The sequence below is a fragment of the Myiozetetes cayanensis genome, unplaced genomic scaffold (assembly GCF_022539395.1).
Source record: "Myiozetetes cayanensis isolate MyiCay16 unplaced genomic scaffold, myiCay2020 scf3, whole genome shotgun sequence".
In the NCBI taxonomy this organism is placed as follows: domain Eukaryota; kingdom Metazoa; phylum Chordata; class Aves; order Passeriformes; family Tyrannidae; genus Myiozetetes; species Myiozetetes cayanensis.
This window is the reverse complement of record NW_026087521.1, coordinates 29,909,508-29,932,874: the sequence shown is the minus strand read 5'-3', so window position 1 is coordinate 29,932,874 and position 23,367 is coordinate 29,909,508. Positions and strand designations below refer to the sequence as shown.

Here is a 23,367-nt window from a genome sequence, read left to right as displayed (position 1 = left end):
TTGTGAAAAAAACCAAAAAATGTTCAGGGTCTTTACTCTCTTATTATAAGTAGGCATGTGTCCTTTAAAATTAACTAATGCTCACCTACATTTGGACTGAATTTGATCTGTTGTTTTTCAAAGAGAAAATATGTAATCTCTATATTTAAATATGCAATCTTTATACTTAGGAAAAAAAAAATCAGTGTTTTTATTTACACTGGATAATGTCCTGATAATAAAGACTGGAATAGAGTCTTCTGTGTTGCCTTTCAAACAGCCTAGAACGGGTGTTAATTCTGATACACTGTCCTAGACTCAGTGAAACTTAAATTCCTTTCAAAACATGGCCAGATAGCAGAGGAAGTGGAGATCAACCTGTCTGCCAGAGTCAGACATGGTCCAAAGATGCCTCTGTGATAAAATACTTGCAGAGAAATGCTATTTTGGCTCTTTAACCAGGTGTAGAAATAGCCAAGCAGCATCCTTGCAGGGCTGCAGCTCTGGACTCAAGTTATGCCATCCTTATAACCCTTTTTCCGTGTCTGAGGAGATGGGCACCCCAACTATACCTTGATCTCTTCATTGAGTATAAAGACAGAGCAATTAAAAGCACGTGGAGATGTGTACACAGCAGTCATCTAAAACAGGCACTCAGGGTCCCTTTTCTTTATTCCAAGGATGGCAGATGTGAAGTGATGTGTCCCAGCAAGGTTAGCAGGAGCACAACTGGAGCCAGAAGACAGCCAAACTATCCATGAGGTCCTGTTGTTATCCTGCAACCTTCTCCATGATCTGTTTTCTTGGATTGTCTTTACATTTTTGTAGTTATAACTTTCACATTGACATGTCAGTCACATATCTCTGCCTTCTACTCTGTTTCTCATCTGTGCTTTTCTCCCTGATACATCCCTACAATATTTAGTGGAGTACTTGGACTAGAAGAGACTTTGCACACCAGAAGGAGAGTGGGGCTGGGAGGCAGACAGAGTTTGCTGCAGGATGGAAACCAAAGGTAAAAAATGCTCAAGGCCTTAAGCATCACTCATGTATAACTGTCTGTATAAGATTCAGCTGTTGTGTTCTCCTCTTTACCTGTCTGCCTGGGGTATATTTAACTGAAAAAATGGCAGCTTTTCAGAATAAAGATTGTTCAGGCCTTTACTCCTTTCTTTGCCTGACATAGGGCTTAGATAAATATTAAATTACAATAATACTAAGAAGGCTGAGCCAACCTTTACAATTCTGTGAATATTTTTCACAGCTTTGAGAATGGTTTTCCAAACTCAAGTGGTTTTCTCTTGAAAACCTGAAATTTGTTCTTGCTGAACACAGTCACAATTGCAGTCTGGATGCTACCATTCAGAGGGACCGAAAATGCCAGTAGTCAAAAAGTAGGTGAGAAGTAATCTGTGCTCTTACTTAATATCAGCCTCAAACAAAAAGTGCTTAATACTAAGCATTCATTTTTGGTTGTTTTTTTTCCAGTTTGTTTCTAAAGTTCGTAAATAAATTAAAAAAAAATAATAAATCTGTGAAACAAACACTCCTAGAAAGAATTTCTAGAGACATGTGATTCTAAAGCATACTTGAGTCCAATGATCAGGATCCTTTTGGTTTTCAGTTATGTTGTGAAGGGCAACAAAGATGATTAGGGGACTGGAGCATCTCTCTCACGAGGAAAGGCTGAGGGAGCTGGGCCTGTTCAGCCTTGAGAAGAGAGCACTGGGAGGGGACCTTATCAATGCTGATAAGTATCTGAAGGGAGGCTGTTAAGATGGAGCCAGGCTCCTTTCAGTGGTGCCCAGCAATAGGACAAGAGGCAGTGGGCAGAAACTGACACCCAGAAAGTCCCACCTGAACATGAGGAAGAACTTCTTCACTTTGCAGGTGACCAAGAACTTCCTCGCTGTGCAGGTGACCACACACTGGAACAGATTGCCCAGAGAGGTTGTGGACTTTTCCTCCCTGGAGATATTCAAGAACCATCTGGATGCAATTCTGTGCCAGGTCCTCTAGGATGACTTTGCTGGAGCAGGGAGATTGGACAAGATGACCCTCTGTGGTCCCTTCCAACCTCACCCATTCTGTGATTCTGTGTGATTTAATACTTTGCTCTCTCAACACGAGTTTATTGCAGTAGCAATGCAATGATGGTAGAACTGCACTGCAAATAAAACACAAAGTCCAAATAAATAACTTTAAATAAAAAAATAATTCCACCACACAAATATCTGTTAGAAATGCAATTTAATAGACCCCCTTGCTTTGTGTTGTAAAAATATGAATGACTACTTAGCACAAGCTGTTTCACATACAATTGATGTATTGTCTATATTCAGCAACTTGTCTATATTCAGCAACTCCAAGGTTGAAATTTCATTTTTCAAGCTCAAAAGAATGGTTTAATAATTACTTGGTATGAAGAGAGCTCTGTTTCTCTATCCTGCATACAATATCAAATTCAGTATAGTTTGATACATCCTGTATTTTCATTCACACTTTCATTACAGCCCTGCAAAGTACATTTATTATAAATTCTCTTGAATCTATTTGAAGCATCAAACAATGTGAAATTCAAAGGGAGAGAAAACAAAGCACCAGAAATCTTACAAGAAAACAGTATTTCCTTTCTTGTCCTCCTAGTTCTAACCATGAACCACAGTGAGCACTGAACACTGGTGGACCTTGGAAACCAAAATTCAACTATAGGACTCTCTGCAGGTTTAAAGGCCTAGTACAGCAGTGATAAAACCTGAGTGTCATCAGTGTCACCTCTGTGATAATCGTTCAAGCAATAGATAGCTCATTAAAGAGAACTAAGTGTCTAAGAAATGCTCTTTGCTAGCAGACTTAGTTAGCAATTTACTGGAAACAAAGGGCACATTGGTTCTTTTCAAATTCTTTGCTGATCCTCAGTCTAACACATCTAGAACTAAGAGAAAAATTGACTCAGGCCTTCAAAAAAAATTCAGTGCCTCAGTCCAAATGACCCAATTTTTCACAGAAGTTTGGGTAAATTATTCACATCGGGCTCAAACCACAGACAAATGTAAAGAGGAGAGTACAGCATCACATGAAGAAGGTTTTTGGCCACACATTTATGACCCAGATTCCTTTCCTAGCAGCTAGATTCAAAGGCGCAGACATCAGGCAGACTACAGGGAACCATATCCCCAGTTAACCTTGCTGGCAGAAGATAGTACAAGAATCTGTCATCAAAGTAAGGAAATCTTCATTTAAAAAAGGTTGAATTTTAAAAGCAAATTTTCTTCTATTGAATTGCTGTAATTCATGTATGACTATTATTGTAAAAGCTTGAAATATAGAAGTATTTCCTTCTCGTTTGGCTGAATTTATCTCTTCTTCCTAAGAGAAGCTCTGGATTTACAAACCAGCTTCTGTTTCTTTCTCTGATACAATTTTTGCAGAAAACCCTTTCTAATTGGGAAAGTCATGTACTTCTTACCTGGTAGTCTAAGAGAAATCAGCAATGTTTTCACAGTAAAAGGCCAGCAACCTTTTTGCAAAGTCACTGAGACTGATGTTATAATATGTCCCTACTAATAGTGATTGCAAACAAAGCATTTATTTACTTTCATGTAGCCTTAGCTAAACACGAATTGCTCTATAGGAAACAGAGTGACCAGGCAGCCTCAGCAGCTTGAATGAAACATTAGGAGAGCGTACCTGCATGACAATAAGAAGGTCAAACACCAAGATGAAAGAAGCCAAGAAGGCTCTTGAGACCTCATCACTTGGTAGAAATCCACGATTCAGCTTGTCCCAGCTGATCCAGTCAGTAGTGATGACAAGCACAACTACAGAGGTCAGAGTAAATAGAACCGTCCTGGAAAGGAGAAAAAAAATAGTTCAGAGAGAATACGATAGTAATGAAGATGCATCATTCTATTTTATCTGTCTTCTAATGGTCAACTGGCACTTTATCAGTGCTTTTCCACTGATGGAAAGAGATTGAAGAAAATTAAGTGTACAAACAAATCTTTTAATTCAAAATAGGAAAGCTGTCAGTACCCTTAGTGAAGAAAAATTTAGTAGCTAGTAATAAGCATGTTGCAAAATTTGGCTGGAGTATATCACTCCTGTTCTTCATTCCATATTTTGCACTGAAGTTGCAAACCAATTAAGTAAAATAAGAAAGAAGTAAAATGTACCAAGGCTCATATGATCTATGCCAAATTCAAATGAACAAATTGAGAGAACATTGTCTAAAGCACCAAAGACATTAGAACCTTTGAAAATCTTTTCTAAGCTGTAGGAGCTACAGAAAACTATCTCTGAAGTCTAATTTTTATACAGAAACACCTGAATAAAAGAAATTTTAATTGCACTAAATTAATTGTTTTAAAAAATCCTGGGGGCTGTAGAAAAATTTTGCTTTTTGTCTTCTAAGATGCTTTTTGTAGAAGTTTTCAACACATTTTATGACATTTTTGAGAAGTCAGTGAGGAGTGCATTATAAAACTAATAAGCCTCCACCTAAATGCTACAAGAATTCCAGAAGACACATTTGAGTAATTCATACAATTCTGGAACACAGTATTTAAGAAAATATCTTTCTAAACTACCACTGCAAAAAAACTACATAATTTCCATTAGCGCTTTGGTGATATCCTACAGAGTTGGCAGCAATGACTGATTGAATTCCTGGTTCCATAGAAGCAGGAAAACTTAGCTGGTAATTTGAGGGCAAACAAGGCTTCTCTCAGCACCCATAGTTTCCATTAAGTCTGTGCTATGATAGGGGCATATCAACATCTGAATGCACACACATGGGTAAATAATTGTGGCAGGGTGAGTTTTTTTCCTACAGCAATGATGTCTCATTTTCTTCAGCTTCCAAGGGTTGTAAAACAAAGAGAAGAATATTTCCCGTAACACTTCCCAATAGGACAAGTACTCAGTAGAGGAGAAGAAAAATCTGTATACCAGGGTTCACAGGCTACCAGTCTGTACTCATTTGTTTTTATACAGCAGCCTTGGCTGTGTCTGTGCAGGAAGGGAAAACAAATATGCACATAAGCAATATGTACCCATTTGGACTCTTAACTGTCATTCTTCTGTGTCATGATGGGCTGCGTTTCTTCAGAATATAATGAGACAAAAATGACTTGATTGCTACCACCATTACCTTCAACATTTAATTTTATTATTAATAAATTAATTCAGTTATATGGAACACTATGCTTGGCACCATAACAATTTTCTTTTGAGAGTATTACCAGCATCTGGGCAAGGACAAAAAAAAAACCCAAAGTGAAGCACATTAGACCTAAGTAATAGTCAGCCCCTGTTATTCTAAAACATTTGCTTAGCTACCATCTTACCTGTCAGTACTTGAAGCTGACTGACCTTCCTACAGGCTACACTTTGGCACATACCCAGAATCGTTTACTTTGGAAAGACAATTCGTGATGGTACCTCTCTCTTGCGTATAGTTTCTTGAGACACACATAGGTGTTTTTTCCCTAGTTATTTCACCTTCATATCTGAAATTCACATGGAGGTTAATGTTCTTACTTTAGCTGAGAAGTTCTCCAGAAAGAAAACTGTCCTCAGCACTTGTCTGCTGCCCAGGCACACTGCCCTGGCCACTGGATGTCCTGGTTTTCTTCGACCTCTTTTGTGGAACCACATCTCCTAAGGCAGAGGCAATTTAGAACTGTAATTCAAATCTGAGTATTTTGCTATGGAAACCATACACCCAGAAGTTATGCTCAACACTATTCTGCCTCAGACCTCTTGAATTATGCATTTGCATTTTGGAGCAAGAGTTCAAAGCATGGAAGGTCAAGCTTTGGCATGTAGGCAAGCAAAGGCAGACATATTTTTATTCATGCTTCATCAGCATGCATGCAAAGACCAATATGTGTGCTCAAGCTCTGATTTCCTTGAGGAAATGCATATGCACTTAAAAAACTGCTTTGTTATTCATTCTGAAATGTCAAATAGGGAGGGAAGGGAGCAGAAAATGGGCTGCTAATAGAATAAGAAAATGTGAGACCAATAAAAATGGTAGGAAAAGGACTTTTCAAATAGTTGCATTAAACAGCATAATTAGCACTCAGTTGTATTTTTGACCTATGATACTGGAACACAGCAAGATATTTGATACATGCTTTTGGATTTATTATAAACTGAGTTTATTTGGGTTACAGTTCAGTTCACTTCTTGTGAAAATACAGTGTCCTGGAGATTATGGAAAAAACATGGGGATTTCATTTAACTTGACATAACTTGTATCAGATGAACCAACGTGAGCTACCCTGCAACATTTAGCCCCATGTAGTTTGCCCAATATTCTGCACTGTACATTACTGAGAAAAAGCTGTGCCATCAAACTATTCACAGCATTGCTGGCAGGACCCCTCCTTCTCATTACAGAATGGGTGCAAGGGGAAAGGCAAGAGAGTACTGACTATTCTCTGTCCCAGGTTATTAAGAAATGCAACTTCTGTCTCTACTTCACAAAGGAAATACACTTTTATATTTCACTTGTAATTCTGGCTTGTTGTATTGAATGATTATGTGCCTTGGGCACCTATTCGATTGCAATAAAACACACTTTACAATCTAGCCCATACTTCTCAAGAGTCTGCAAATAAACACTGTCCAGGCCAATTGCATACTGAAGAGTTAAAATTATTGGGTAGGTCCACAAGTCTGTGCTTATCACTGCCAGTGATGACCTAAGACTCCCAGTGCCACACTGACCTTAGAGGAAGCTTAAAGAGAGGCATTTTTACTGCCAAAAACCTCTCAAGAAACAGGTAATTTTTTAGACTGTATCTCTATAATCTTTGATTGCCAAGACTGAATTTGTCAAACTAAGTCATTCATGCAAAACTGAGTCTGGGCCCCGTTTACCAAGATTAGTTTAGTCCTCAAAATCTTGGGAAGGTCCGAACCAGATGCACCTTCCCTTCTGTACCTTTCCATAACACTTTCTTGTACTATAAGCTTTGACCAAGTTGACTAAGCAGAAGCCTGAGTAGGTTTTAGTCATTGGTGGTGGCTGCAGACAATCCTTCATGGTAGAGAGGGTCATGACCTCAATCTTGTAGAGATAAGACACAAGGTACTGCAGAGATCTTATGTCCTGGATGCTTGGAGACACCCTCTTCTGCTGTCTTGCATGTCCTACCTCCCACATCAGGAATTCCCTAGATAGTGCCCATGAGGCCCTGCCCCAATGCAGTGCCACAAAACCATTCAAAGCACATCCCCTCCAGATCTATATCAGAAGTACCTTGGACTCCTTCCAGCCACACCTTCAGCAAACAGTCTGTGTTACTTGCCTGTACTGAATTCAAAACTGAATAAACCAGAATTTGCCCAGAGAAAGATAAAGACAAGCTAAGAAATGTATACAAGTTTACAAAACACTGAATGTTGGAAACAGCTTCCAATCTGAGTCTCCTGGTTCTTCATGTCTAAATCAGCAGGAAAGAGTGTACAAAAAACAAATTCCGGTCTGTGATGGAAACTCATTTCTCAATAGCAAAAGTGAAGTTTTTCATTCAAACACTAATACAATTCTTTGCATAACCACATATAAGGAGAAAATAATACACAATTTTGAGCTGCTCATGGTTAGAGGTATTCAGATTTTTTTTTGTCTACCATGGCCCTCTGCCAAATCTTTTATGATACTACAGCACTGATGATCAGATAGCAAGAGTCCTACTAAGAGCAACTGAAAAAACGAAAGACAAACTTTGGCTATTTTCTTCATCTTTATTTTGTCTTTTTCAAGAGACAAAAAACCAGTATCTTGCCCTTTGACTTACACCTTTTCCAGAAAAAAATATGTAACTGTGCTTTGGCAAAAGTAACTCTTAGATTTGTGTGACACAGCATTTTGAGAATTTTTCATCATAATTTCACACATAATTGTTGCTAAGCTAGGTTATTTAAAAAACATTACGCATTGCTAATAAACATTCCAACTATTGCTTAATACAGTGTCTGTTTGGGACAGTACATATAAGACAGGACTAAAGAAACGCTGCAATGCTTAGGGCTGCCCTTTGTGGCAGTAGGGTGTCTGCTGTTACTCCTGTCCCCAGCCACACCACACTGCCAGCTCCTGGAGGGTCTCTGCATTCCTCTGGGGTTTCCCCAGCTCAGGAAACCCCCCATATGCTGCAATCCCTTGCTCTGCTGCCAAATGCACCTGCACTGTTGCTGATTGCCTTGGCATCAGTCGTTTATAATGTAATGTTTTTCATGAATGTACCCAAAGACTTGCAAACACCCTGTGAAAACACTTACATAAAGGGGGGGAATAAATTTTACTGCTCTGATATCTAAAAATGCTTTCCATACCTCAGGAAAGAAAGATCATCCATCAAGTTAAATACTCTACATAATTTTTAATCTCAGAACCAGTACTGGCCAAACATACAGTCACACAGTGTACAATAACTATAAAGAACAATGCTACTGCAGATGTTCATATGCAAATGCCAACACTTTTTATTTCACTTGCCTTAATTAAGAAGAGTTCTGTTATTTAACCTGTCAAAAATAGCAACTCTAAACCCACTTAAAATAAAATATTTAGTCTGCCTGTTGCTTGGTGTCAGCACCGCTTCAGCAATTAAGCAAGTGTAAGGGACAGATGCTCTGCCAGTGAAAAGCATCTGGGTTTTCTGAAGCAGCATAGCTTCAATCCTCCAGCTGGCCTCTGCTCTTCTGCCCTCACAGAGCAGTGCTCTTAAAGGAGACAGAGCAGGGACTAGAGGGTTCTGCCTTTATCAGCCAGCTACTGCAGTGCAGTGGGGTACAGCAGTGCCATAGAATGACACAGTTGGTGCTGAGGTTCCCATATTCACAGTGTTTGCATTTTGTGGGCTAAACTGAGCACTCATCCATAACTGCAGCATACTAGGTGAGATCCCAGAAAGCACCTTCCACTTCAGATGCACTCAGAAGAAATCCCAATTGTGCACCCCAGAGGAATCCATACTGTGAACCAATAAGCAGGTGGAGAGATAACTGGCAAATCCACTTAAGAAGACTGGTACTGAAACGAACTGGTAATATATACACAGCCTAGAAATATAGGAATATTCAGAAAGTTAAATACAGTGGATCTCTTTTGTTAAAATAAAGTCATTGTTCCCCTGAGGGGGACAAATGTGCGGTAGAGATATGGAATGATACTACCAGCAGGTTTCAGAGCACCACGCTCTGCAGGTGTGAATAAGTGGGAGAAATTACATTAATGCAGATTCCCATCAAAAAGACTTAATTATCTGAAGTTAAACATCAATTAGAAGAAAATGGATTATAATTCAAACTTTGAATTGCATTATCTTTTCAAAAACCTTGACACCACAATAGCGTATGTCTGACTTCTGTCCCACAGTGGGAAGTAATAGGTAAGCAATTCAGTATTTGCCAGTAACTACCAGTTCTGAAATTGCCTGTCCTGAAATTGCAAGTTCTGAAATACTCCCTATGTTGTGACTGGCTCATAAATATTTATCAATAGCAGATACTTCATATTTTAAGAACCTTGCATTCCCAGTTAAGTTTTCTAAGCTATGCTTGTTATCATTCTGCCTGGTGAGCTGAAGAAACTGGACACTGCAGAGTATAAAGGATTCTCTGAGTTTGGCAAAACTGGAATTGTTTATTCTGCATTTTTATACATTCATTTTACTTAAAAAATGAAGAAGAAAGTAAACAACATTTGTTTCTTTTTTCCAGCAGTATCAGTTTGTCAAAGAAAGGATACTACTTTTCCTGCAAACATAGCTTTACTTCTATCCTTAGACTGTAACAGTTGCAATTTTATTAGAGTGTATCAATATGATTCCAGAGCTATTTGGGATTTTTGCACAAAGATTTGTATAAAGCCTGAAATTACATTTATGGTAATGCATAGAGGAAACATTTTGCTATGTTTTATACAATAAAATGAATAAGATTAGGTAATTTAATCACATGGTGAAATATTAGAATTCTAGAGAGCATAATTTTTTTATTACAGATAGAAACATCTTTGAGTTTCCTTTTGTCACACCATTAATTTAGTAAAATGAAAGTGTTGCCTATTTCAAATAGCATCTCATTTAAATTAGACTCATCACCATTAGCTTTAAGTTTCAAATGCCATTTCCTATCTGTGAAACAGAAGAGCAAAAACAGCTTAAGAAGGTTCATGGTCTTACTTATAAAAGACATTTTAAATCACCATCTATCATATGCAAGGTAGTATAGGTAGGACTCACACAAGTTATATCCAAGGAACTATACTCCATGTTCAACTTCCAAAGTTAGAAGTTAATTGCTTAACTTCAGTAGAAAGCTTTTTGAAAGAAAAACCCAAACAATTCTACGTAAGGTAAAGAAAAGTCATTCTTCTGGTTTACTTTCAGATGGATACATCACTTATTCTCTCAGCAGAATGAGAGAGGAAGACAGCTGCTCAAGAAACAACAGAAACAAGATTTGAAAAAATATTATCAAATGTGCCTTAGGATACACCTGCCTGGCAATTTTTCAGTGAAAATGGTTTATATTCAGACAAGGACAATTTATCAATGCACAGAATTTACCTGTAAAAGGGATGATTTCTGTAACATGTGGGAAGATGAGTCATCTCATCTGTACAAGATGAAGCAAACAGTGCAGGAACCAACACTTGTTCTGTGTGATTTAGACGAGCTATTTGAATATTAGTGTTAATGACACCAGCTGGATGCAGTGACAAGCAGGTTTTTGCACACTACAGGGTACTATTTGTTCAGACTCTCTGGTTGGAGCTGCTCTACTTCCTATACACAAGTCAAGAGTGTACAAGTCAACACTGGACACAGATATCCTATACCCAACTGTGTGTCTTAGTGGTTACTTATCATCAGTCTCTGGTAAGAGTGAGGTAAAGATTGTTCATCGTAGTGGAAAGACATGGGATCATATGTCAAAACTTACAAAACAGAGGCTGTGGCTTTTAATGCTTCCAGCATCCCTAGTAACTGCTAGAAACTAGTTATGAGAAAAAAAACCAATATTGGCCTCCTTTTCTCAGTTATCATGAAATACTCAGTAAAGTTTTAAATTCATTGCAATGTAGAACAGGAAAAAGCCTTTAAAATGGAAAAAAAACATGTATTTTTACATTAGAAGGAAAATCTCATTTCAAATGCATTTAGATGGCAACTGAAAGGCTACTCTAAGAACCTAAAATTAAGCTTTTAAGACGTACAGCAGGATCTAGAAGTATATCCCAACATCTCCTAGATTTTCCTGAGTTGAAACATGTTATTAAATTCTACCTTTAGAAACAAGCAAGAGTGTTAAGTGTGGATTTAACACCACACTTTCAAGTCTGTCTATGACCTCTGTTATTTGGATTTTTAGATGGTTAAGACAAACTGATTGATTTTCAGAAGACACAATTAACAGCATGTAAATCAGGAAAGTAGTAAAAATCAATTAATTTATAAGCCAATTCTTTCATTAATAAATAACTTCATTACTTATTTCCCAAATACTCAATTTACTAGTATTGCTTGTGTTCACAATTTATTTCATAATTAATGAAACTTCAGTCCTGACCAATGTTTACTACAGACACAACATTCTGAATGTTTTCTTCAGGACGTTATAGATTCATATTTCTTTTATGTATTTAATTTTTTCAAAATTTTTTCCCTCAGGGCCTCAGGCCAAGATTCATCCCATGTGGATTTGATCACCATGCTACTGGCTATTCTGAGGAGACTGAGACTAGTTTTGATCAGAAATTCCTTCCCATAGATGAGAAGCAGTTTCAATGAAAGTTTAATCAAAAATAATGCTTATCTTAATGTTTAGGTTTTCTCAAAAAATAGGAATCCAAAGTTTTATTGCAGGATTCCTACAAGATGTAAACAAAGGTCCCTTTCCTCCTGAAACAATTTGTCACCCTTTACCTTCCAGCCTTGATCTCTTCAGCTTCTAATGCCCTAACAAGTAAGACTTAATGTTAAGATGCTCAGAAATTGCCACCTCAGTTACATATAATTCTTCATTAAAAAAAAGCAACTCTCCTATCATTTGCTTTCAGCTGATGTTCACTCCTGGCAGTTAGTACTCTTCCCAGTTTGCTATCATTTTCTGTCTCTTCCCTGTTTGGTCTTAGACCTGCTTCTTCCTCCTGACCTGTCCACTTAACCTGGTCTACTTCTGAATGACTTTCTATATGGTCTCTAATCTGTAATATCACCTCCCTGGCCCTAAGATCTGACAGTATTCTGACAGAGTTCCTGAAGTAGGGATGGACAGGAAGAGATAAAAGGAATCAATTTTCAGTTCTTGTGGGGTATAATCAGTGGCACTTGCTTCTTCTCCCACAGTCTTCTTTTGAGGATCTCCATTAGGATTATAACCACTTTGTAGAAAGACTCAAACAGTAGATGATCAACATTGCACCTCTTACACCTATCCAACAAGGTAGTTCTTTTGTCAGAGCCAGGCTACGAACTGCAGACAGCCCTTTTCTCCTGCCCAAGGAATAGGTGAGCTGTCAAAACAAGGGGCCACATCCAGGTTAGGTTTGGTATCCTCCCAGTTTATCTTCCAGTGACTCAAATACTACATCAAAGTTTGCTTTGCCTACATTATTATACTGATCTCAAAATAGTTTAGGTAGTGCTGAAGAGTCCCTGAGTTTAATAGAGATGGTACTGACCAAATTGTGATAAACATCTATTTCTTCCTGTAAAATACTTTAACACGTGTGTTTGACAAGCATAAAAGCTTAAGTTTCTCTCCCCATCACTTCTGTGATAGTTCAGTTAGTCTCCAGCAAGCACCTACAGTGAGCATCTAGAAGGCTTTTGGAAGGGCTATATTTTGCAGCATCTCAGGTTCTGTCAAAGAGGGGACCTTTGTATTGTTGATGAGACTTTGACATAAATCAGCATTTGGAATAGATGGATGCACTTGGCTTCTCTGATCAATCATGGAGAGATTAGAAGCACCCAAATTTTTAGACCTCTGTATTGCAAATAACTACATCAATTTCACAAAGGCTGTAAAAGGGATGACAGCTTTTGGGACTATAGTCCCTCAGAAAGCTTTGCTTAGTCATTTTGATTAACTTCATTAGTATTGTCTTCAGTTTTCTCCTAGGGCAGTCAGTCATTGTACAGAGTTGACATTACATTAATTTGTCAAGTTCTTCACCAAGTTTTTTGGCTTTATATTCTTTCTGGGAGCCTTGAATATAACTGTCATCTGTAGCAAAGAGGCCTTGAAAGATGAATGTGACTTGCAATCATGCCTGGGCCTTTCCAACCATTACTGGCAATCCATCACAGAGATTTCTGAGTTGATAATACCATCAATGTCTACTAAAAAAAAAAAAAAAAAAAAAAAAAAAAAAGGAAATCTCTTTCATCTGAGGCAGTGACCACTTTCACTAAGTTAAAGCAGGTTTTCTCTATGTAGTGGCAGTATTTTGATATTCTAATAGGGAGAAATGGATTTTACCTTTAAAACTCCACAAATACTCTTAAATACTATACTAGATAGTCATGTCATTCTATATTTAAAGATGGTTTCAGATATGGATTATACAGGACTGTGGTAACCACCAGTTGTGTTATGAACAGTAACTGCAGAATGGCACAACACCTTCCCTGAAGCCAGCTACCCACAAAGTAAGATATCCATAATTGCATTCAGAATATTCTATAGCCCATGAGTTCCTAAGAAAATGATGCATCACAGAATAAATTTAAACAATGCTTCCAGTGACTAACGCTGTCACCAATTTATCTTCCAATCAAATGATACTTTCCCTGAATTTGCATAGATCTAAATGCCAGGAAAACAAATCTTTAATTCCATTTGGAATTCTAGAATTACATTTGCATCAAATTTGTTTAAAAGATGGGATGTGTGGCTCTGTAATGAATGACACAAGCAAAGGCTCTGCTGCTTTACTCCAATGGGAAGAACTAAGCATATGAAGATTTTTGTTTACAAGACGTAATTCAAAGAGGGTGTATAGATCACCTCTTTCTTGGGGAAAAAAAAAAAAAAAAAAAAAAAATAGGTTTTCATAATTCAGTTTGAAGAACAAAGACTACTTTCTATCTGGACTGATCATGTGGAAAAATGTTCTCAAATCTCTATTAGAAAGATGATAACAGAACAGCTCACAAAGTCAAGAAGTTTGGAACAAATTAATACCTAAACACCTGTGACAAGTGCTAAAAATCTCAGCTCCTGCTTTACATACTATGTTGGCAACATATGCCTGCTGTGCTGACACCTTAGACCTTGCCATCAATGGCATTCAAACTAGCTCTGACCAAGGTGCTCTTTAAAAATTGTTTAAAAATATCTCCAAGAACTTTCTACTTACATTAATATACATTGCAGTGATTTTTTAAGCCCATTCTTTTTGTAACCCAATGCATGCTAATGATTTTTGAGTTTTCATTCATTACAAAAAAACTTAATACTATGTAGCAAATTGAAACATGTCTTTAATTTTGGCTTGTCTTATAACACAGACACACCTGCTACCAATTAGAGTCTTATTAATGCTCATTCAGTTTGCTCATGTTGCAGAGAGAATGATAAAACTGAGCCCTGGCACCCAGTGTCCTAATGAGCACAGCTGTGTCACAAGGCCAAAAGGTTCCTGAAACAATCCAAAGCCCAGATGTTAGATGGCATTTGCAAATGGGATAATAATACATTCTTTCTCTTTCTGCTTATTTAGGGAGAGACAAGGAAGTTGATTCCTTCCTCTCTCAGTTCAAGGAGCTCTGGTTTTGTCCTTGTACTGGGCATTACCACAATCACAGCAAGTTACACCATTGCAGAAATTCATGTAGCATGAATGATCTTAGAAACTAAAACATTACAAGTGAGGAGGTAAAAGGAATAAAGGCATTAAAAAGTAGTGATTCCACTCTCCTAAAAATTTTTAACCTGTCTCTCTTTCTAAATTGATCAGAAAACATAAAAATGAACATAATAAGATGGCTTGGCAAGATGGATGGATAGTTAAAATACGTGACATTTTCACAAGGTTCATGTAAAGATTTGTGTCTGAAGCTAAGATCCTAAATTCATAGCTATGGAATTATATTTAAATGGCCTGATTTTCTGGAGTATCACAAGCCCCAAATATCTGATGCAGGTCAAATTCAAGGGAAATATTTATATATTTAGATACTTACAATAATGATATAGGATAGTAAGTTCAGATGGTTAAGGTATGAATATTTTGGCTATGACTTGTTTTCCTGGAAGGATGAAGCATTTTTCCTATGCATCACTTTCTGAATACATATACCTAGACATTAGTGTTAGCTTTCTTTATTAATCTGTTCTTGCTATTGTGAGGCATAACCTGCTGTCACAAGACACATTACAGTTTAGAGCCTTACTACACAAGGTAAGCATGCAACTTCTGACACTGATAAAGCCAAATTATTTGCCCACATATCACTGTCAAAAACCCAACCAGGTTTTTGTATATCTTAAGAATAATATTATTACTCAAGATCAGAAAATAAGTCTTCAAGAAAATAACCTAGCCAATAGCAAAATTCAATAAATGAATGTAAAATGGAGCCAGATTAAGTGGCAACAAAAAAACACAGAAAGAAACATACACTGAGCATCAGAATTTTGCTCATTGAATAATGAGAAAATATGAAACAAAACTCTGAAGAAAGAAATATAGAAGTTGCAAGAGGAAAGTACTATCAAAGGTGAGAAAAGAGCTTAAGATTAAACTAATCAAATGGTATAGCTGTCATTGTAAGCTTCAGAAATCTATTTTTATGGATACTACGGGGCTTATTAACTACTGGAAGGAAAAAGGTCCCTACAAATAACTGAAGAAAAAGAGGATTAAAGTTTCATTGAAGACTAGTGGGCTTATACTATTGATTTTCAAAAGATGAAGAAAGTCTACTGGGAGCTTTGAGGCCTCAAAACTCCACTGCATTTAATAAAATAACAATAGTGTCACTAGAAAGTAAATTTTGCTTCAATAACAGCCTTGAAATTATATAAAGAAACAAAAGCACACTTCTGCCTTTAGTTAAGTGTTCACACAAGTGCCTCTGCTTCACTGTGCCATTATCCACCAAGCAGAGTATACCATTACTGCAACACAAGCTCTCATTCCACTAATGTTATTGCTAAAAGAACATATTAAGATGCTGGTGTTCTCATACAGGAGACATCCATACATCTTCCACAAATAATTACATTACCAGTAATCCTTTTAAGAGTTTGTCTTTGCTCAGTTGCTTTGCCAATAGCTCTAAGCTTGGTTATATGACAATCCCACTTACTCATAGCACATGAATTGATAACAGCTGAACCAGCTAATACACTGGTGCTCTCTGATCAGTCACAAATCATAGCACTTAGGCCCATCAAAGGAAACAAACTCTCATTGCAAAGCCCCAAACAGTTTGGTTTTATTTGTTACTGAAAACAGCAGAGAAAGCATGGAATTGCTGAACCTGGAAATAGCATGTGCTCTTTTATACATTTTGCAAAGAACAACGATTACCAGGAAATACAACTGCCAACGTTTTCAAGAGTGCCGGTATTCACAATGATATAAAAAATCAGCCTTTAATGACAGCACAAGCATCTCCTTCATGAAGGATAAAAGCAGTAATATGAAGATACAGAATATAGGCCACATCATAAAATGCTCTAATTTGAAGACCTAATAATGCTAGTAAATTCAGACTGGGAAGTTTTACTAAATATTCAAACACTGTCTGAATTAATTCTGAAGACTATTTTCCATACTGTGAATTATGTCAAATTTATTAATGAATAAAACCCACTAACCTGACCACTAACCCTGCATTTTTCTACTACAGTCTACTCCTTGTTCCTGAGATAGTGACTAAAAATAGCAACTGTGACTGTATCTGTCAGCCAGTGCATACATAGATGATGCAGGAGCGGTGTGCAGAAGTGTTTTTGAACCGTCAACAAGCAGTACACAGAAAGGCAGTGAATAAATTAAACCAAAAAATCAGCCTCAGGCTGATGTGTTTGAACTTCACTGCAAACATTCCTCATGAATATTTAATTGCTCCATTGAGACTGTGACTGTTCTGGAGATGTTCCAGGCATTATTTCCATTCCATTAGTACGCTTGCAGTATGTGTACTCCTTAACCCAAAATGATTGATTCTATAAATGTCTTCCCACTTACTGACCTGAACACCAATTGAGGTTGTGTATAGGTTAAAAGAGAGTGGATGCTTTTTGAAACCAGCCAAAATATATTGTACTCACAAGAAAGATCTGGTGCCACAAGAAGAAACTGGTACTCCTAACTCTAGACATCAGTTTATGGCTTCACAGAAATGTTTCAGGTAGAAAGAAATGGAAATTATATGGTTTTAAAAACTCTGCTAAACTACACTTTAAACAGAAGCTTAATTCAATGTCCCACCTTTCTGGAAAATAACAAAATCAATCTTTGAAATACAATTATGCGTTTGTCTGTGCTTGCATCTTGTACATTAATTTGTTTTGGGAGAAAGTATAAATTTTTTACATTCCATAAAAATAAAACTTCAGAAGTTTAGATAATTTGATGATGAGGATGATGATGAGGATGAGGATGAGGATGAGGATGATGTACACATGGGGAAAAGCTGCATGTTTTTAAAACATCTTAATTAAAACCAAGATAATGTTTTAAACTGTAAATTTTTCTAATATGAACTAAAACTTTTCCTCTTCAAGTTATTAAAGATAAGCATGATTAAAGTCCATCAGCTCAGATTTTGAGTAAGCCACTCTGAGGAAACAAGTGACAGAAGAGAAAACAACCCCAGGTTGCACCAGGGGAGGTTTAGATCGGCTATTAGGATAAATTTCTTCACTGAAAGGGTTGTCAAGCATTGGAACAGGGTGCCCAGGAAAGTGGTTGGAGGTATTTAAAAGACATATAGACTTGGCACTTAGAGACACGGTTCAGTGGTGGATTTGGTGTTGGGTTAATAGTTGGACTTGATGAACTTAAAGGTCTTTTCCAAACTAAGCGATTATATGATCGACCTGAAAGCTACAGTCAGTCTTATAACCTTAGCCTTTAAGACAAAAATTAGTTGTATCACAGTTTGAATGAAAAAATTCCTTATAATAGAGGTATGCTTATGCAGCTTGATCAAGCTTGTATCAAATATTGAAAGAAACCCTTGGAAACATTTATATTTATATGATATTCTATTTACAAAGTTTACAAATATGGATATGTAAGACTACATGCAAGAGAATACTGGAGAGAAGCTTAGACAAGAAATCTGGACCTGCCTTTGAGAAAAGTTTCATCCTGAAAGTTAATGCACTAAAAATGACATTGCCATTACATGTGCTGTCTTCTTCCAGATCCTCCATATAAAAATTATTCAATTTAAAACTTACTGTTTTCCACTTAAATTTAAGCTCTTTTAACTCAGTGTACCATTTAAAAGTCAAATAACGTATTTCCAGCTTATTTACTGTCATTGAAAACATGCCTCACTCTATTTTCTTCCCAAGACCTACGCTTCCTGTGCTATGCCAATTGGCCCTGAATATTTCCATAATTGAGGTTAGGTCAAAGTATGCAAATAAGTAGATGCTGAGCACATGTCGAAGGCCATTTTTTACTGACACAATACTTCTGTGAGCAGCAACTATGGATTTGTAGATGAGGGATTTAGCACATCTTTGTGCCATATTTCTTTTTAAAACTGGAATTCCAGACAGTGACCTCCCTGGGACAGAGAGTTCACTTCTCTTGGGCTGTGCAATGCTGGCACAGGTGAGAACATTTTTAATAGTGGGTTGTTTTGAAACCATGGTCATGGGTTGTTTATTTATAGAAAATTAATTTACTAGAACTTATAAATTTAACAATCCATAATAATAGTATTATAGTAGAGTATAGCAGAGACCGTAGCAGAGATTATAGTAGATATCATAGAATCAGAATGGTTTGGGTTGGAAGGGAATTTAGAATTCATTTAGTTCCAACCTCCCCTTCCAACACCTTTCACTAGACCAGGTGGCTCAGAGTGCCATTCAGCCTGGCCTTGAACACTTCCAGGGATGGGGCATCCACAGCTTCTCTGGACAACCTCTTCCAGTGCCTCACCACCCTCATAGGAAAGAATTTCTTCCTTATACCTAGTCTAAACCTGTCCTCTTTCAGTTTAAAGTCACTCCCCTTGTCCTATCAAGACATGCCTTTTTACAAAGTCCCTCTCCATCTTTTTGTCAGATCCTTTGGTCACTGGAAGGCTGTAAGGTCTCCCTGGAATTTTCTCATCTTCAGGCTGAACAACTACAGCTACCTCAGCCTATCTTCACAGGAGAAGTGAGCCAATCTCCAGAAAAATTCCAAAAGTTATATATCAATGCAAATAAAAATTAAAACTAATGCATCTAAATGAAAAGCACCATGTATTAAAAAGCAGAATAGCTTAGGAGCTTGCACTCAAGTTAACAGAGTCGCACAGTCTCAAAGAGAACGTTTGTTCGGCGCTGGGAGAATGTCATATCTAGTATATTTAAAATAAGAAATAATTTTTTCTTAATTTCAGCATAACTTTGAATAACCTAAAACTGCCATAGCAAGTCATTGAAGTGAAATTAAAACTTCCTTTGTTTTAATGTAATAATTGGACTGTTTCTTGGTCTTTGTCCTTTACCTTGCCAATTGTAAGATATTTTGCAATAAATGAAATTAAATTCAAATTACTTTATGACAGAACTAGTGGATTCTGATAGGATGTGTAAAAAACAAATGGGGAAGTAGAAAACAAGAGTATGCAAACAGTAAAAAGCAGTAAGAAAGCTCCAAAAAATATGAGAAATTAAATTATTCTCATAGCCTAGATTATTCTCAAGGTTGAATAATTTTTTCCAGTTGTTTTCACTGGCTTTGCTTTACCCCTTCAGCCATCACAGACAAGGGCTGATGCCCTTTCCTTTGAAATCCAGAAAGATTTACTCTTCATCTGCATGAGAAGTAGCACTGTGCTCAGCCATCTACCTACACAATCAATAATTCAAAGCAAACAGCTGTAAACTGAAGTCAAGGTGGTTTTGATTCCAGGGATAGATTATTCCCATAGGTAAAGAATCTGCAAAGATGGAAAATGTCTAGTACTATATTAATGTATCTTTATTCATACACTGTTCACTGTAGCTCTTTACTTTGATTAGTTAGTATCACAAATGCATTATGTTCATTAGTATAACTTCCTGCTAGACAAAGTACCTCAAATATGCATGGTCTGAAATTTAACTGGCATCTGGTTTTATAAGGACTTAACTGCTAACATGATTTAAAAAATAAAAAAATCTAGCAAAGATGCTAAAGTACCAAAACATACATTATGAAACCAAAGAGACCTGCAGGGCACCTTTTGTTAACAACCTCTTGTTGTGATTTCATTGACAATTTAATCTACCCTTTGTTTTAGGCCTTGCTTTTTCTACAGTCACAATTACAAACAGACAACATGCAATTATCTGAAACAAAAATACAGCCACAGTATTCTCATTATGCTACCCAGCCTAAATAAGATATTATAAATTGAATGCCTTGATTAAGATATCTGTCAGCAAATGCATTTAATTTTACAGCCCTACAGATATTTAAAATGTAGAAAAGCAAGTAAGAAACAAAAGAATTGCTTCTTACATCTAAACCGAGATTTTATACGAGGACTAAATAAGATTATGTACATTCATATTTATAGTTGTGTTAAGCACATCACAATTAAGTTTTAATTTTTATTGAAATGGTTCTATTCTGAAAGTGATCATGGGATACAAGAATCTGAAGGGGACAGAATGGGATGGGGGGATGAAGTCTGGCAATGTTTAAAGAATAGTTTCCTGCTCCACATCTAAGTCCAGTCTTTGTAAAAGACAGAGTCCCATCATTTTTTGTTAGGCCTAAATAACTGAATTTGGATATATGAAGCTATATTTTCCATATTTACAGCATCACAGGTTAGAACCTACAGCCACATTCTAGTCCTGTGCAGCACTTTGAATCTCAAGTTGTGATTTCGCTGGAACCATTATTTCTTTCTTGCTATTTGTTTGCCTGTTTCCACCAGAAAACAGGTGAATAGGGTAGAGAGTTTTGCTAAATGCTATTTGAAAAATTAATGCCCAAACCAGAGAAGAAATCATGTCATCAAGAACTATCAGGAAATCAAGAGGAATCAAGACTTTTTTAATCAGACATCAAAGGATGACAACTGCTACATCCTCCTGAAACCTGCAGAAGATTAATAACGTCATCCAAAGTGTCCCCAGGGAGAGTGATCTCAGGCCCCACTGTTAAACAATTCTGTTAAGGTCAGTGGAGCAGTTTCATTGTGTTAGTGCATCCAGTTACACATAAAATATACACGTCTTTAAAACAGTTTCCTAGCTGATTTTCACTGGGCACAAATCAGTTTCAGAAGGGCTTCTTCAGATGGATATGAAAGCCAAAAAGCACTTGACATGATCAGTATTTCTTGCAACTTTTGCTAATTTTGTAATTTTGTGTATTTCTGTGGACTTCACAGTCCAGAATGTGTAAATATGCAACATTTACAGAAAATATGGGAATACTCATTTCTCTTCATTAAGGGAAGATTGATGCCCTACAATTTCTGTGGTCTTCTATGATGGGTTTACAGTATTGGCAGATAAGGGAAGAGCAACTGCCATCATCTACCTGGAATTGTGCAAAGTATTTAACATTGTCCTGCATTACAACCTTGCCTCTAAATTGGAGAGACATGGATTTGAGAGACAGACTGGGTGAATAAAGGAATGGGCTTGATGGTGGCTGTCATAGTTCCGATTTTAGCAAGGAATTTTTCTTCCCTTCCCCCTGACATTTGTTCCCTGTGTATAGGCCATCAGGTAGCTATCAGGTGAACAAAAGAATCAGTTGGTCCACTAATGGCCGAGAGATCAGTCTCCTAGGAAACAGGCAGATGAAGGATCTAAAGTCTACTTTTTTCTCTTGTCTCCAGGGCAACGAGGGAGGAGGAATTTTGGTGGGCTGGGGGGTGGCTGGCACGCAGGTTGGGAGGAGAGGCTGGTGTGCCGGTGGGCTCGGGACCTGCTGCGAGCTGCAGACGCTGCCTGGTTTGTTTTTTTTTCCTGTCGGAGGAGAGTTTGCTGCTGCTCTCTGCTCAGCTGTTGCTGGCTGCAGGCCCTGCTTAAAGCAAACTCTAACCAGCTGAAGATCGTGAGTTTTCTTCCATTGGGAGAACTTTCTGTTTGATTGCTGGTTTTTTTCCCTTCCTTTCCCTTCCCCCTGCCCCCCACCACTCCCTCTCTCCTGTCCCAGTGCGGGAAAGGAAGGGGAACCGACGGGTGTTTTTGTTCTCGTTTTGTTGTTGTTTTTTACTGGACACTACAAGTTCTGCTCCTCCAGTGATCCAACAGCGCCACCTGGTGAATGGTACAGGACATTACAAGTTTTGCATCTCTAGTGACCCAGCAGCGCCTCCTATTGACTGTGGTTGGAATTGCACCAAGGGGCGCAAAAATTGAACTGTTTACTCTTCCTTTTGCTGGTTTATCGGTTTGTTCTTGAAGGGGATTATTGGTGGGTATAGGAGTATTGCTTGGTTGTTTTACTTGGGGTTTTTTCTGTGTTTCTGTTAATACACACATACCTTTTAATAAAGGGCTGTTATTTTCCCTTTTCCATAATTTGTTTTCCTTCAATCGGAGCCTCTTAATTTTGGATTTATAATTGCTTAGAAAGAGAAGTTTGGGTCTTTTCTCCTAACTCATCCTCAGCAAAAGACCCTTGTCTCATTTAAGCTGGGACAGTGGCACTCAAAGAATCAATGGCTCGTGATGACTGGTGTTCCTCAGGGTTTGGTATTGGGGCCTGTGCTGTTTAAGATCTTGGTCAGCAACACGGACAGTGCCATCGAGTGCAGCCTCAGCAAGGTCACTGACACCAAGCTGTGTGGTGTGGCTGGAGAGAAGGGATGCCACCCAGAGGGACCTGGACAGGCTTGAGAGGTGGGTCTGCGCGAGTCTCATGAAGTCCAACAAAGCCAAGTGCAAAGTTCAGCACCTGGATCGGCATAATCCCAAGCACAAATACAGACTGAGCAGATTGGATTAATTTCTCCCTTGGACAGAGGAGCTCTGGGAAGAACAACCAGCAGGTGTTGGTGGACAAGAAAATTCACATGACTCAGCAATGTGCACGTGCAACCCAGAAAGCCAAATGTGTCCTGAGCTGCATCAAAAGCAGCATGGCCACCAGATCCAGGGAAGTGATTCTGCCCATCAACTCTGCTCTTGTCAGACCCCACCTGGCATACTGTGTTCACCACT

At 37.7% G+C, this 23,367-nt stretch overlaps 1 protein-coding gene across 1 annotated transcript in view; it reads right to left on the bottom strand.

Annotated features, from left to right (window-relative positions):
- The window catches only part of TMEM117 (transmembrane protein 117), a 185,644-nt gene that overhangs the window by 36,042 nt on the left and 126,235 nt on the right, over positions 1-23,367 (bottom strand). Inside the window, exon 6 of the mRNA XM_050324528.1 lies at positions 3,670-3,829. Coding sequence (XP_050180485.1) covers positions 3,670-3,829 — 160 coding nt within the window. The remainder of the gene's footprint in view (positions 1-3,669; positions 3,830-23,367) is intronic.